The sequence below is a fragment of the Pongo pygmaeus genome, chromosome 12 (genome assembly GCF_028885625.2).
Source record: "Pongo pygmaeus isolate AG05252 chromosome 12, NHGRI_mPonPyg2-v2.0_pri, whole genome shotgun sequence".
Classification (NCBI taxonomy): Eukaryota; Metazoa; Chordata; class Mammalia; order Primates; family Hominidae; genus Pongo; species Pongo pygmaeus.
In genome coordinates this window covers 59,990,211-60,005,550 of record NC_072385.2, presented here as the reverse complement: position 1 = coordinate 60,005,550, position 15,340 = coordinate 59,990,211, and the positions used below count along the sequence as shown (strand labels likewise).

At 36.8% G+C, this 15,340-nt stretch overlaps 1 protein-coding gene across 4 annotated transcripts in view; it reads left to right on the top strand.

Annotated features, from left to right (window-relative positions):
- Positions 1–15,340, top strand: part of ALMS1 (ALMS1 centrosome and basal body associated protein) — a 224,466-nt gene that overhangs the window by 158,777 nt on the left and 50,349 nt on the right. For all 4 annotated transcript variants that reach the window (XM_054473537.2, XM_054473532.2, XM_054473546.2 and 1 more), the window contains 3 exons: positions 229–399; positions 7,041–7,175; positions 8,790–8,960. In XM_054473537.2, the coding sequence (XP_054329512.1) occupies positions 229–399; positions 7,041–7,175; positions 8,790–8,960 (477 nt within the window). The remainder of the gene's footprint in view (positions 1–228; positions 400–7,040; positions 7,176–8,789; positions 8,961–15,340) is intronic.

The window sequence follows — 15,340 nt, the reverse complement described above, 5'->3', positions numbered from 1 at the left end:
TAGTAGAAATGGGGTTTTACCATCTTGGCCAGGCTGGTCTTGAACTCCTGACCTCAGGCAATCCGCCTGCCTCCGCCTTCCAAAGTGCTGTGATTACAGGCATGAGCCATCGCGCCCGGCCTGTAGTGCTTTTTTCATAGAATTGGTCTAAGAGGCAAATTTTTAAAAAGTCTTTCTCAATCTCACATCGCTATTTGTGTTTTGTATTACTTCCCCATTTTTCTGTAGGATCCAATGATGCCGTTGCTCCAGACTTCCCAGCTCAGGTGCTAGGCACAAGAGATGATGACCTCTCAGCCACTGTTAACATTAAACATAAAGAAGGAATCTACAGTAAGAGGGTAGTGACTAAGGCATCCTTGCCAGTGGGAGAAGAACCCTTGCGGAATGAAAATGCAGGTAACTGGATTGGCTTTGTATACTTTGTGGCTTTTTCTCCCCTTTTCACCCTAAATGAGATTACTATCCAATCTTTATCCTTTTTTTTCTGTTTCATTATACAAGCTATTATATTGCTATTATATTGCTTGCTATTATATTGAGCATATACAAGAAGGCAAAATTTCATAAAATCCTTTAATAATAAAGGAAGCATAAGCTTCAGAGATTTTTGAAAACTATAAACTTCATTTTCACAACGGGGAATAAAATATGATACAACTTTTGAAATGAAATAATACCCAATCAAGTTTGTTTTAGATACTAAGATCCATAGAAAATCTTGATTAAATTGCCACATTAGTTTATCTCTGTCAGGTATTACAAAGTAATGTCTTATAGGCTGGATTCTGTAGGGAGATATGTAGCTGACATGATTTTTTTTTTTTTTTTTAATTTTTTTAAAGACGGGGTCTCACTCTGTCACCCAGGCTGGAGTGCAATGATGCAATTATAGCTCACTGCAGCGTTGAACTCCTGGGCTCCAGTGATCCTCCCACCTCAGCCTCTGAGTAGCTGGGGCCAGAGGCACACACCACTATGCCTGGCTAATAATTTTTTTGTAGTGATGGGGGGTTTTTTTTGTAGTGATGGGGGTCTCGCTATGTTGCCTGGGCTGGTCTTGAATTTCTGGCCTCAAGGTGTCTACCCACCTCAGCCTCTCAAAGTGCTGAGATTACAGGCATGAACCACCGCATCCAGCCCCCATGTTGTTTTAAAATTTTTTAAATTTTCCGCCAACATTCAAAACTAAGATTTTTGGTTTTCCTTGAAAAAAATCAGAAAATCTGGCTGCCCTTTGGCTCGCATTCATTCGTGGTGGTAATCAGCTGCAGCTGAGCCATGGCTGTCCCCCTGCAGGCAAGACATCCATTCTCTTGTTTGCTTCCATCCCCACAGCTCTGAGACCCAGTCTGCTTCATTCATCCACCTTATCTGTCTGCTGGTCACTGTGGGTGTTTGAGTTTCGATCTTTTTTTTTTTTTGAGTTGGAGTTTCGATCTTGTTGCCCAGGGTGGAGTGCGATGGCGTGATCTTGGCTCACTGCAACCTCCACCTCCCGGGTTCAAGCGATTCTCCTGCCTCAGCCTCGAGTAGCTGGGATTACAGGCGCCCGCCTCCACACCCAGCTAATTTTTTGTATTTTTAGTAGAGGTGGGGTTTCACCATGTTGGCCAGGCTGGTCTTGAACTCCAGACCTCAGATGATCTGCCTGCCTCGGCCTCCCAAAGTGCTGGGATTACAGGCATGAGCCACTGTGTCTGGCCCCCACTGTTTTATAAAAGCTTTTTTTCTTCTGCACCCCTGCCATTATACTTCTATAGCTGATAGATGATAATATTTATTAAATGAAAACTCCAGTAGCCACTGAAAATTCTGTATGTATAATTGCCTGTGTTTGTTACATTTATACTTTTTTATTCCTGTGTATAACTATTAGCCAAATAGGTGCTACTGATCCCAGGGCAGTTTTTAAACATAGGGTGGCTCTATGTTCTAGTTTTGGTGTAGTGTTAATGACTTCGTGTGGTAGCATCAATGCCTTTGTGAGAAAAATAAATGAGGTCTGCTTGTTAAAGCACACATTTTTTTGGATAATTTTGTTCTATTTCAAAACACAGTGAAGTCTTCTTATAAATGCCTTTGGAAATAAGACAAGAGAAGCGTATCTACCAGCTAACATTGAGACTGCCAAGTAAATAAAAAGAAATAATTTTACAAAATATAGTTCATAAATGAAAACTCTTCTGCACCAGGGAATCTGTTACGTGTTCTCCACTATCCATATGCTAGTGGCAGTTTGGTTGAAACAGATAACCCTAAGATCCCAGTGTCAGATACTTCAGGTGAGGGTAGATGTGGAAAAATTGGGAGGAAAGAAGTGAACTCTGTCAGAAGTCTGCACAAAGAACTCACCAGCTTTACCTCACTCCCAGGCTTCATTTGGTAAGGATGATATGTTTGAAATAAAGTCAGGCTCAGTTATCTGAGGACCTCTACAATCTCCCATCTGTTGGTCTACTTACAGACTTTGCATCCTAAGGAAAAGCCCTCCTCCTGGCTTAGTCCTTAGTAGCCATTTCACCTTGAGAGAAGCCTAGCCTCAGAACCTCTCGCCTTACAGAATTAAAGAAGAATAGAGGAGAGAATGCCTGCCTGGGAAACTGAACAATGACCTATGTAATAGCTAAATGAGCTCATAAAATATCATACCATAAGTAAAATTCTCAGTGGAAGGGATGGAATGTAAGAGTGAGAAAATCTCTTCAAAAATAGAACATAAAGAGAAGGGAAAAGATTTTTTAAAATTCAAGATTGTCCCCAAAGTTTCAACATCCAAAGCGGGTATTCTGTAAAGACAATAGAGAAGGCAAAAAAGAAAGAACCAAAGGACTAGTATAGGAATAAATTTCAGAACTGAAAGATGTGAGTTTTCATACTAAAAGGGACTACCATGTACATAAAAATATACACCGAGGCACATGACCTTGACATTTTAAAACTGATTTGAAAAGAGATTCTAACAGCTTCCAAAAAGAAAACATACATTCCATATAAAGAAATGGAAATGAAACTTCTCAAAAGTGATAAACAGAGTTAGAAACCAAAGGAGTAATACCTTAGAATTCTGAGAGAAGATTATTTCACTAAAACAAGGGAGTTTATTTAAGTTTCAAAAGAAGGAAAGAAAGAAAACGTGGGATTGAGGAAATGGAGGGGGCCAACACAGGAAATGGGAAACGAATTCTCACTGTGGGGGTGGTACACAAGGCCTAGAACCCATTCAGATTGAAGCCTGCAAGGAAAAAGTCAAATTTGTAGGATACCTTATGTGATTGACTATACTTAGAGGAGGTTTTCAGTTCTATTTGCAACTATAAGGATGAAGTAGGGATTGGCACATAGAAAATGCAAAAACAAAGCTGTTATTAACTCTTCAGGAAAAGCAGAAGTTTGTAATAGAAAATAAATGTAATTACAGTTTACTAGCTGGCTTAGCTGTGAATAATAATTATATAAACAATCATATGTAAATGCTAAATATTGACTTAATTGAATATTGATTTAATCACTCACACCATTATGTGACATATAAACACTGAACGTTAATATAGGGTAAAACTTTCCAGAAGATAGGATGAAAGGATATGTATGGGTAGGAGGGTTTTGTAATGAGATAAGTCCATAGATCTTAGTATATAGTATAAGAATAAATCCCAGAACTGAAAGATGTGAGATTGTAATTGATCTTAGAAGGAAATCAATAGATAATTTCTGGAACATAAAATGATATGGTAGTATAAAGCATGTCATTAGAAAATAAGGATATTGATGCTAGAATAAATGGCTAAAGGAGCTGAAAATGGTAGCCTTTAGAAATTGGGGATCTGTAGTGGATAGGAGAGGGAACTGCTGACTTTTCTTATAAGCCTCATGAAACTATTTGACTTTTAAAACATATACATTGTTATTTTTATTAAATCAGAATTTATATTGTCCTTCACCTCAAAAAAGTAAGAAGAAAAAAATACACTTAGCAAATACTGACTAAAGAAAAGGTAGTGTTAATATAGACAAAATAGAATTCCAGGACAAAAAAAAAAAAACATTAAAGGTAGATACAAGAGTTCATCTCATAGTAATAAAAGGGTCAAATATACCAGGAAAGATAAAATTGTGAGCTTATATGTATATTCTCAAACATATTCAGGAAAAATTACAGGAATGTGTAGGCAAATTAACAATACATTTCAGAAATGTGAAAGACCAGGAAGTAGAGAAAGTAGGGCCGAGCGTGGTGGCCCACACCTGTAATCCCAGCACTTTGGGGGGCCAAGGCGGGCGAATCACGAGGTCAGGAGATCGAGACCATCCTGGCTAACACGGTGAAACCCTGTCTCTACTAAAAATACAAAAAAAAAAAAAAAAAAAAAATTAGCCGGGCGTGGTGGCAGGCGCCTGTAGTCCCAGCTACTCAGGAGGCTGATGCAGGAGAATGGCATGAACCTGGGAGGCGGAGCTTGCAGTGAGCCAGGATCACGCCACTGCACTCCAGCCTGTTGTATTTAAAATCAGGTGTTACCCTCAGCATGGGGGAGATGGAAGGAAGAATGAGGGGAGCGTGTATGTAAGTTTCTAGCCAGATTTTATTTCCTAACCTGGGTGAGGTTATATACACTTGCTTTTTGTAATTCACTGAGCTCTTTATGTGCACATTTTCCCCCATATTTTCCACTGTACAATTAAAAAGATCTTTTAAAAAGCAATATGGTACTTAGAAATGAATCTAAAAGGGCATGTAAGATAAACAATATGGTACTTAGAAATGAATCTAAAAGAGCATGTAAAACTATTTTAAGAGAAAATTATAAAACTACATTGAAATATATTAAGACCTAAATAGTTGGAAAATTACACAATTGTAATAATAAAGATGTCACCAAATTAATTTCTAAATTAAATGCATTGCTACTCAGAATTCCAGTAGGATTTTTCGTGGAACTTGACAGGCTGATTCTAAAATATTTATGGAAAATCAAAAAAAGTATATTTAAAGAATAAGATAAGGGATCTTGCCATACCAGACATCAAGACTTATTACATGCGTAGCTTATTTAAGACATCATTTGCAAAGGAATAAACAGAAAGAAAAATGAAACAGAATGGTGACCCAGAAACATATCCATGACTGTGGAAACCTAACATACACAGAGATGGCATAACAATCTGTGGAGAAGGGATGAAGAGGAACTATTCAATAGAGTTTGAACCAGTGAATATATATCTGGAAAAAATAAAATCAGATAAATCACTGCCGCACGCTAAACAGAAATGTATAGTATACCAGGCATATTAAAAGTAAATGGGATAACTAAGTTTTTAGAATTTAGATGGTCTGTCCTTATGACCATGTGATAATAAAAGATTTCTTAATCAGGACACACAAAGCACCTACCCTAAAGGGAAAATATAATAAATATGCCATTATTAAACTGAAAAATTTTTTCCGTAAACGATATCAAACAATTAAAAGACATGAAACAGCCTGGGAGAAGATATTTATAATGCACGCCACCTGCAAAGACATTTCACAGGAATGTTCATTGCAGTGCTTTTCAAAATAGGAAATAGCCTTAAGTTGATCAACAGAGGTGTATTCATATATATTAATACAATAGAATAATACATAACATTGAGAATCAAAGACATATATTAATTGACTAAATCTCAAAATCATAATATTGAGTGAAAAAGGCATAGTGCATAAAGGTACAGACAGTATTGTACCCTTCGTATAAGGTTTAAAGAAACTTGCAAAACAATGCTGTACATTGTTGGTTAATATATGCAGTGTAGTAAAGAATTACAAAACATCCTTGATATTGATAAACTCTAAATTTGGTATAAAGGCTGCTACTGAGAAGTGAGAATGGCATCATTGGGAACACTTTACACAAGGAACATTATATTTGTAATATTTTATTTCTTAAGCTCTATGGTAAATACTTTGGTGTTCATTTTGTTGCCTATACTTTCGGTATGCCTGAAATATTTTATTAACATCAAAACATTTTTTAATGATCTAAAAATTTCAGAAGACATTTAGATAAAAGAGATTAGGAGGAGGATTGAAGTAATAAGAAGTAAGAAAAATGTATGAATTAGAAGAGGTAGCAAGAGTTAACTGGTTCTTTGCATTTTTAGCAATCTCTATTGCCTTTCTGATTTCTTTGCTGAAAAATATACTTACAGATAAAAAATCAAAAATGATCAAGAAAAATGGAAAAGAAAAATAGTATTAGACAAGTTTAGAAGGCTATCACTGCATGAAATTTTTTAAAAATTGTATGAGAATGCTGTATATAAAATCTAGATGATAAAAGTGCTTTTCTTGGATTATATGAAATATAAAAATTGACTCCATAAGTGGTAAAAACTTTGAATAGGCCGAAGAACTTGAAAGCATTGTTCACATCTTTTTTCCTTTGAAAAAACATACCTGATTTTTCTTTTTTTTGCTTTTTTTACTGTTGCATCAAACCATCAAGGAACAGAATTTATTTAGAATGTTTTTATTTTATTTTATTTTATTTATTTATTTTTGAGACAGAGTCTCACTGTCGCCCAGGCTGGAGTGCAGTGTCACAATCTCAGCTTACTGCAACCTCTGCCTCCTGGGTTCAAGTGATTCTCCTGCATCAGCCTCCTGAGTAGCTGGGACTACAGGCGTGCACCACGACGCCTGCTAGTTTTTGTATTTTTAGTAGAGTTGGGGTTTCACCATGTTGGCCAGGCTGGTCTTGAACTCCTGACCCCAAGTGATCCACCCGCCTCAGCTTCCCAAAGTGCTGGGATTACAGGTGTGAGCCACCCCGCCCAGCTTTAGAATGTTATTTTATTTAAACTGTTGTTGTACACAGTAAAATATGAAAAATTTTTCAATTCATGTCACAGTTTTTACACAGGTGGAGCCTAAGAGGTACTTTTTTCCTAATATATAAATGGATTTGGGGTTTTGTTTGTAATTTTGGGGGAGGATTACTTGTCTGTTGTGTTTATTATCTTTCCTTTTCTGAAATCAAATGATGTCGTTATTCCAGATGCCTCAGTTCAAGTGCTAATCACTGGGGATGAGAACCTCTCAGACAAAAAACAGAAAGAGATCCACAGTACAAGGGCAGTGACTGAGGCTGCCCAGGCTAAAGAAAAAGAATCTTTGCAGAAAGATACTGCAGGTAGCTAAACTGGATTGTCTGCATATTATTTTCTTCTGGTCTTCTAAAATGAGACTATTCCCTTAGGAACAGAAACAGAAATATATTCTCTATTTTCTTCTTGCTGTCTTCAGCTCTCTTCTATCTCATGTATATATGAAATAGTTAAGGTATGTTTGGCTATATTTTTTATATACTTTGGCAGGTAAAATTAACATATTTAAAGTTCTTTGAGGTATTTCTGGAGGGTTTTGGATATAGTAAACAAATTAATCTCATTTCCAGAAATTCATTTAATGGACTTTTTACCTCTGCTGATAAAATCTCAATTCTGTGAGACATGGACCCTCTAATACCATTTTTGTACATAATCCTTTATTTAGGAATTCAGCTTGTTTACTTCCTATCAGTTACTTTACTTCAGAGGGATTATGCCGATTTAAATAACCCTAATAGTGTATTTACGTTAGGATTAGCTTTGACTGTGAGAGAGGAAAACAAAAGCAAAATAACATAGGCTTAAAGAAGACAGAAAACTCTTTCTCTTTTTTGTAAAACTCCAGAGGTAAGCATCCAGAGTTGACCTTGTACTCCAGAGTATCGGAACAAAGCTGTTGCTCTCTTGTTACTCTAACATTTCTGGCCTTCGTTCTTAAGCTGTAGCCATCAGCCCATATTGCAACCAGCAGGAAGAAAGGAAAGGAAAAAGCACATTCCTTCCTTTAAGGATACTTCTGAGAAGCTATATTACATTCCTTTTGCATTCTATTGGCCAGACCTTTAGACACATGGTCACATGTGCCAGGGAAGCTGGGAAATTGAGTTGTTATTCTAATAACAATGTGCCCAGCTAAAGTTAGGGTTCTGTTTAGAGGAATAGGAAAGTGGTTGTTAGAGGACAGATAGTATTGATAGTTGCTGCCACAATTGTAAGCTAAAACATTTTATAACATAATTAGCTGCTTCTCTTCTTTAGGTATTGCTTGTTTAAAAAGGTTAGATTGTATTCTGGGCAACACTTCTGAATTTTACCCCATTTTACTATTACTAAAAGAATGTTCCGAAAACAGTTTTGATCATGTTAATCTCCTAATCAAAAACTTTAGTGTTTCATTGCCTGTAAGGTTAAAATCTAAACTCTTTTAGCACTGTCTTCCGGAACTGTAGCGTCCACTCCCAAACAACTTTCTAACACTAGTTCTCACCTCTTTTCGTTATAAATTCTATAATCAAATGCTATATACTTGCTCTGTTTCTTAGATGCTAAGTTACTTTCCTGACACCATTCTTCTGTTATGTAGTCACCTTTTTCTTTCCTTCTGAATGTGTATCCCATCTTAGCTCTCTTCTGATGCCAAAATCAGTTGTCTAGAGTTCTGTGGTACTCCCACCTGCAATTAGTTTTTCTTTCTTTGAATACCAATACCTCTTTTTCTGACTGTTTCTTATGGTATATCTGTTTACGTATGTAATTTTTTGCCCCAATTTTCAGTTATTTTCTAAACGCATTTCTGAGTCATCTTTTTTCTTCAATATCACTAACAAAGCCTTTCACATAATACATACTTGAGAGACATTTAAAAATATTTTATGTCAAGTTTCTGTCTGTATAGTGTGTTAATTTCCCTTTCATAGATTCCAGTGCTGCTGCTGCTGCAGAGCACTCAGCTCAAGTAGGAGACCCAGAAATGAAGAACTCGCCAGACACTAAAGCCATTACACAGAAAGAGGAGATCCATAGGAAGAGGACAGTTCCCGAGGAAGCCTGGCCAAACAGTAAAGAATCCCTACAGATCAATATTGAAGGTAATGGGATTGGGTTGTGTGTGAGTGTGTGTGTCTGTGTGTGTATGTGAGGGTCAGTGTTAGTGTGTTTCCATTTCATTCTGATGAGAATATAGCCTCATGATTAAACAAAAATTCCTTTTCTTTTTTTATAACTTTCTTGTGTAAAGTACTTTGATGCTACTATTAGGTTACTATATATATAGATTTGTAAAGTAATTGTTACTTTTTGGAAAATGTATTAACAACTTAGAAACAGGATTATAAATAAATACCTAAGGCTGATAGTTTTAGAAGTATCTTGTCTCAGTCCCCAAACAGAAGGCATTCCAGAAGACTATAGCAAAGATAGTGAGACCATCAATACAAACTTTTAAAAAATTACAATAAAATCACATTTATTTCTGTTTGTCCATGGGCCTCTTGTTCTGACATAAAAGGGTATAGAACACAAGACATTACTACCTAGCCGTCAAACTTTACCTCTTAGAGGAAGATGGAACAGCCTACATAAGGAGAGAAAAGAGTCAAGGAGCTAATCTACCCATACTGGATTTTGGAAATAGTCCGGGTTCAACTGCTTACATCAAGAATATACAAAATAAATGATTTTTTGACAATAGCTAAGACTACACAATGGGGAAAGGATAGTCTCTTCAACAAATGGTGTTGGGAAAACTAGATATCCACATTTAAAAGAATAAAGGTGGACCTTTTCTTTACACCACATACAAAAGTTAACTCAAAAAGCGTTAGTGACATACATGTAAGACCTTAAAGCCATAAAACTCCCAGAAGAAAACGTAAGGGGAAAGCTTCAGGACATTGAACTTGGCAATGATTTCTCAGATGTGACACCAAAAACACAGACAACAAAAGCAAAAATAGACCAATGAAACTACATCAAACTTGAAAACGTCTGCTTGCCAAAGTAAACAAGAGTGTGAATAGGCATTCTACAGAATGAGAGAAAATATTTGCAAATCGTGGATCTGATAAGGGATTAGTATTCAGAATATATAAAGAACTTATGCAACTCAATAGCAAAAAAAACCCAAACAACTTATTTTTAAAAACACATAACTTATTTTAAAATGAGCAAAGGACTTGAATAGACAATAGAAGATATACAAGTGCTGTATCAAGCATATAAAAAGATGCCCAATCTCTCTAATCATAAGAGAGATGCAAATCAAAACCACAATGAGATATCACTCACACCTGTTAGGATGACCACTATCAAAAGAACAAAATAGCAAATGTTCGTGAGGATGCAAGGAAATTGAAACCCTTGTTCACCATTGGTGGGAATGTAAAATGGTGTAGCTATTATGGAAAATAGTATGGAGGTTCCTCAGAATAATAAAAAAGAATTAGTATATGATCCAGCGATCCCACTGTCACTGCTGGGCATATAACGTAAAGAATTCAAAACAGGACTTCAAAAAGATACCTGTATACTCATGTTTATTGCAGCGTTATTTATAATCAAGAGGTGGAAGCAACCCACATGTCCATCAGCAGATGAATATATTAAGAAAATGGGAATTATTTGTCAATTAAGAAAATATGTTACATACATATTTGTATTGTGTACAATACAAATAGTGTATTGTGTACAATACAAATAGTGTATTGTGTACAATACAAATAGTGTATTGTGTACAATACAAATAGTGTATTGTGCAGCCTTAAGAAAGAAGGAAATCCTGTCACATACTACAAGGTAGGTGAACCTCAAGAATATTATACTAAGCAAAATAAATCAGCCACAAAAAGATAAATACCATATTGTTTCTTGCAAATGTTGCGGGATTTAGGAGGATGAGAGAGACCTTGAGTTTAAACAGGAGAATCTTTTATTGAGTGCACTCAGGCCCAGCAGACTCGTACAAAGGCTGGGCCTGGAACAAAGACAGCACTTGACTTTTATACACACTTCACAAAAGGGGGTGGGCTAGCTTGAAGCAAGCTTACAGTGGTGTGAAAGCGGGGAAACAAAAGCAGGACAAAGACAGTTAATCAAACTGTAACAGGTTCATAACTCAGGATTGCACATAACCATTGCTATGCAACCCAGATGTCCATTATCTAGGTTTGCCTAGGCACGGGCTTATCCCATAACCTTCGCTATGGTGCCCAGGCAGCTGTAGTTCAGGCCTACTCAGGCTTCTCATGACCTTCATTGTACTTCTTAGATAAAACAGTATACTTGAAGTCACTAGTTACAGAGAACAGGAATCTATAAACTCATTCCATAAAACAAAGGAAAATTTGTTTTTTCTTCTCCCTTTGTTGAGGGAGTGCTGGGAGAGTCTCCAGAGCACATTAGATAATATTATCAAGACTTTTCCTGGGTCTGGGCTGTGCCTGTTGCTGCCTCTGGGACAAGTCAGCCTAATGCAGGAAAACTTACTTCTCTTTCTTTTTATTTTTATTTTTTTTTAATTTCCCGCCTCAATATGAAATATCTAAAGTAGCTGAAATCATAGAAACAGAAAGTAGAATAGTGATTGATTGCCAAGGCTTGTGAGAGGGTGGACAGAGAATTAGTATTTAGTAGGTATAGAGTTTCAGTGTTACAAGATGAAAGAGAGATTGTTGCACAACAATGTGAATATACTTAACACTGCTGAACTGTACACTTAAAAATGGCTAAGATGGTTAATTTAATGTCATACTTTTTGTCACACACAAAAATAATACATAAGATGAAGAAATATAACATTGCAACTTTGCAGGGGTTAGTGTGGGAGACATAGCTTGCAAAAGAAAGATGGAAATATAATCTGTAAAAGCATACTCTAGAAGATAAGAAATTTTTTTCTAAATGTTTTACACTCTGAATAATTTTAGAAGACATGAAGTATATGAAATAAAAATTGATAGAATAATGAAATGAAAAGGGAGATTTAGGGGATAAGAGAACAAAATGAAATGAAAAAAAAGTACCATTTAGAAGAAAGAGATGAAAGCAATTAAAAAAAAATGATGGAATTTGAGGACTGACAGTGAAAATCCAACACAATGATATCCGTTGTTACCTCTAAAGAGATAATAGAAAAATAAAGATATAAGGAAGAATGGAACTTACAATTGTATGTATGTATGTATGTATGCATGTATGTATGTATGTATGTATGTATTTTTAGACATGGAGTCTCATTCTGTTGCCCAGGCTGGACTGCAGTGGTGTGATCATAGCTAACTGTAGCCTCAAACTCCTGGGCTCAAGTGATCTTCCCACCTCAGCCTGTAGAGTAGCTGGGACTGTAGGCACGTGCCACGACACCTGGCTTGAACCTGCAATTTAAAAGGGCGTCCAAGTCCTAGGAAAATTTTGTATATAGTGTTCAATACTGAGATGTATGTTTGCGATAGTACTGAACTTTAAAGAAAAAGAATGAATCATGCAGGCCTCCATACAGAAAAAACAAGTAGAAAATGCTCAAAGACGGGGACAGGCAGAGGACAGGGAGGTTAAAGGAGGTATAAATGAGCAAACTTCACCTTTAAAGTTGTAAAATCAAAAAATACATGTGGAAGTGAGTATATTGTTGAAAATTATAGGCCAGACGCGGTGGCTTACGACTGTAATTCCAGCACTTTGGGAGGCTGAGGTGGGTGGGTCACCTGAGGTCAGGAGTTTGAGACCAGCCTGACCAACATGGAGGAACCTCATCTCTATTAAAAATACAAAATTAGCCAGGCATGGTGGTGCATGCCTGTAATCCCAGCTACTCAGAAGGCTGAGGCAGGAGAAGCACTTGAACCCAGGAGACAGAGGTTGCAGTGAGCCAAGATCATGCCATTGCACTCCAACCTGGGCAACAAGAGTGAAACTCCATCTCAAAAAAAAAAACAACAAAAAAAAGAAAATTATAAAATTTACCCCTAAAAGAGTTAAAATTAAACTATAAAACATCCAAAATATTTAGAAAAACAGGTAAGCATGAAGGTAAAGGGAGGGAAAAAGAAAACAGTAAATTTGTAACAAAAACAAAAAATTGCCATAAAATGAAAGACAGCAAAGCATGCAAGTCTATATATAAGTAAACTAAATTCCCCTATGTTAAAAAAAAGAACTTCTTGGATTATATTAAAAAACAAACCCAGTTCCATGCTATATAACAAACATATCGAAAGTAAAATTGCTGAGAAAGGTGGAAAGCAAAAAGAAAACTTAGAGATGTATCAAAAAGAAATTTGGGGGCATTAATATAGATGAGGTTAAATTCACCAAAAGTTTTGCAGGAATTGAAGAGGTATATTTTTATACTGATTTGCAATCCACAATGAGGATATTTTGCATAAATCTTTAAACATCAAATAACTTAGCATAAAAAATTCATAAAACAAAAACCAGGACCTCAATCAATAAGGAAATTTATGTTGCCTTAAAAAAGAATGAAGGAGGGTGGGGTGCGGTGGCTCACGCCTGTAATCCCAACACTTTGGGAGGCTGAGGCGGGCGGATTAAGAGGTCAGGAGATCGAGACCATTCTGGCTAACATGGTGAAACCCCGTCTCTACTAAAAATACAAAAAAATTAGCCGGGCGTGGTGGCGGGCGCCTGTAGTCCCAGCTACTCAGGAGGCTGAGGCAGGAGAATGGCGTGAACCTGGGGGGCAGAGCTTGCAGTGAGCTGAGATCACGCCACTGCACTCCAGCCTGGGTGACAGAGCAAGACTCTGTCTCAAAGAAAAAAAAAAAAAATGAAAGTATGGAATTATATGAAAACAACTCTTAGGATAGACTGTGAGGCAGAAGGTGCTTAATGCGGTGATCGGACGGTGGAATCTGCTTGTAGGGAGAAAAAAAATAAAACAGACAACCCTAGGAAACCTTCCAAGAGAAATGGACAAATACAAAATAATACTGGGGAGCTTGAACACACATAATTAGCTTATGACAGATCGTGGAGATGAAATTTTTTTTTTGTAAGTGAAGTTTAAAAACGCCTGGGAATAATACAAGTAATGAGGTTGATATAGGGTGTGTGTGGCTGTGTGTGTGTGTGTGTGTGTGTGCGTGCATGCATAAGCCTATATGGGTTAAACTTAAAAAAAAACCCTTTCCAAAAGACCATAGAACATTTTTTCATACAGCTTTATTCAGATATAATTTACCCATTTAAAATATGTAATTCAGGCTGGGCACAGTGGCTCATGTCTATAATCCCAGCACTTTGGGAGGCTGGGGTGGGTGGATCATTTGAGATCAGGAGTTCAGGACCAGCATGGTCAACATGGCGAAACCCCATCTCTACTGAAAATACAAAATATAGCCGGGCATGGCAGTGCATGCCGATAATCCCAGCTATTCAGGAGGCTGAGGCAGGAGAATCACTTGAACCTGGGAGGCAGAGGCGGCAGTGAGCCAAGATTGCACCACTGCACTTCAGTCTGGACGACAGAGCAAGACTCCGTCTCAAAAAAAAAAAAAAAAATCAAATATGTAATTCAATGATTTTTACTGTATTCACAGATAAGTGCAATCAACCATCACCATAATCGATTTTAGAATATTTTCTTCAAAAAAGAAACCCTGAGACTTAAGCAAATACTGATCCACTTTTTGTCTCAGTAGATTTCCCTATTCTGGACTTTCATAGAAATGGGACCATTAAGTTGGGGATATAACATGAAATTTAGGGCCCGCCCATAATGAAAAATGTTAAAGGAAATTCCCATGTAAAGTAGGCTTCCAGTGGGCTACACTCTTACTATAAGAATAAAAGAGAAACACGTCCGTGTAGAAGGGGACAGTAAGAAAACTGCCTGTTTTAACCTTGATAATGAGTTTGGGGAGAGAAGACAAAATTTATCCTCAGAATTTATAACCACAAACTAGTGTTCACACAGGTTTACAGTCATTAATTTTGTACTGGTATAATTTATTATTGCAGTAAACTACATGTGTGTTCTAAAAAATCTCAAGCCCAGAATTTAATTAACAATGGCAGTAGGTTGGTATTGCAAACTCACATGCCTTTCGGATGCAAATGCACATCTGTCTGAAGAAACTTCAACCCATACCTCAAAATATTCCCTAAAATACCAAGCTCATAGTCAAGGCACTATTAGTAGAAACAGTGTCAACAACAGGAAACAGAAGTGAGACCCACAGTGACAAATTTCCAGGATTCCTTGGCAAAATGCCTAATTCTCAGACTGGGACAGGAAATATATTAGATGAGCCTGAACCCTTTTGTGGTGCCAGAAAGTAAAGAAAAACAAAAAAATGCACAGGGATGGGGAATATGTCAATGGAACACAGGAACCAAGTAAAAAACTTCCCAGTGGCTAAAGCTGGGACAACTTCTGTAGTATAGCAATAGTATTGGATCATAACCAAAGTATAAAATAAATACCTATGAGTCCATACTGATACAAGTAAAT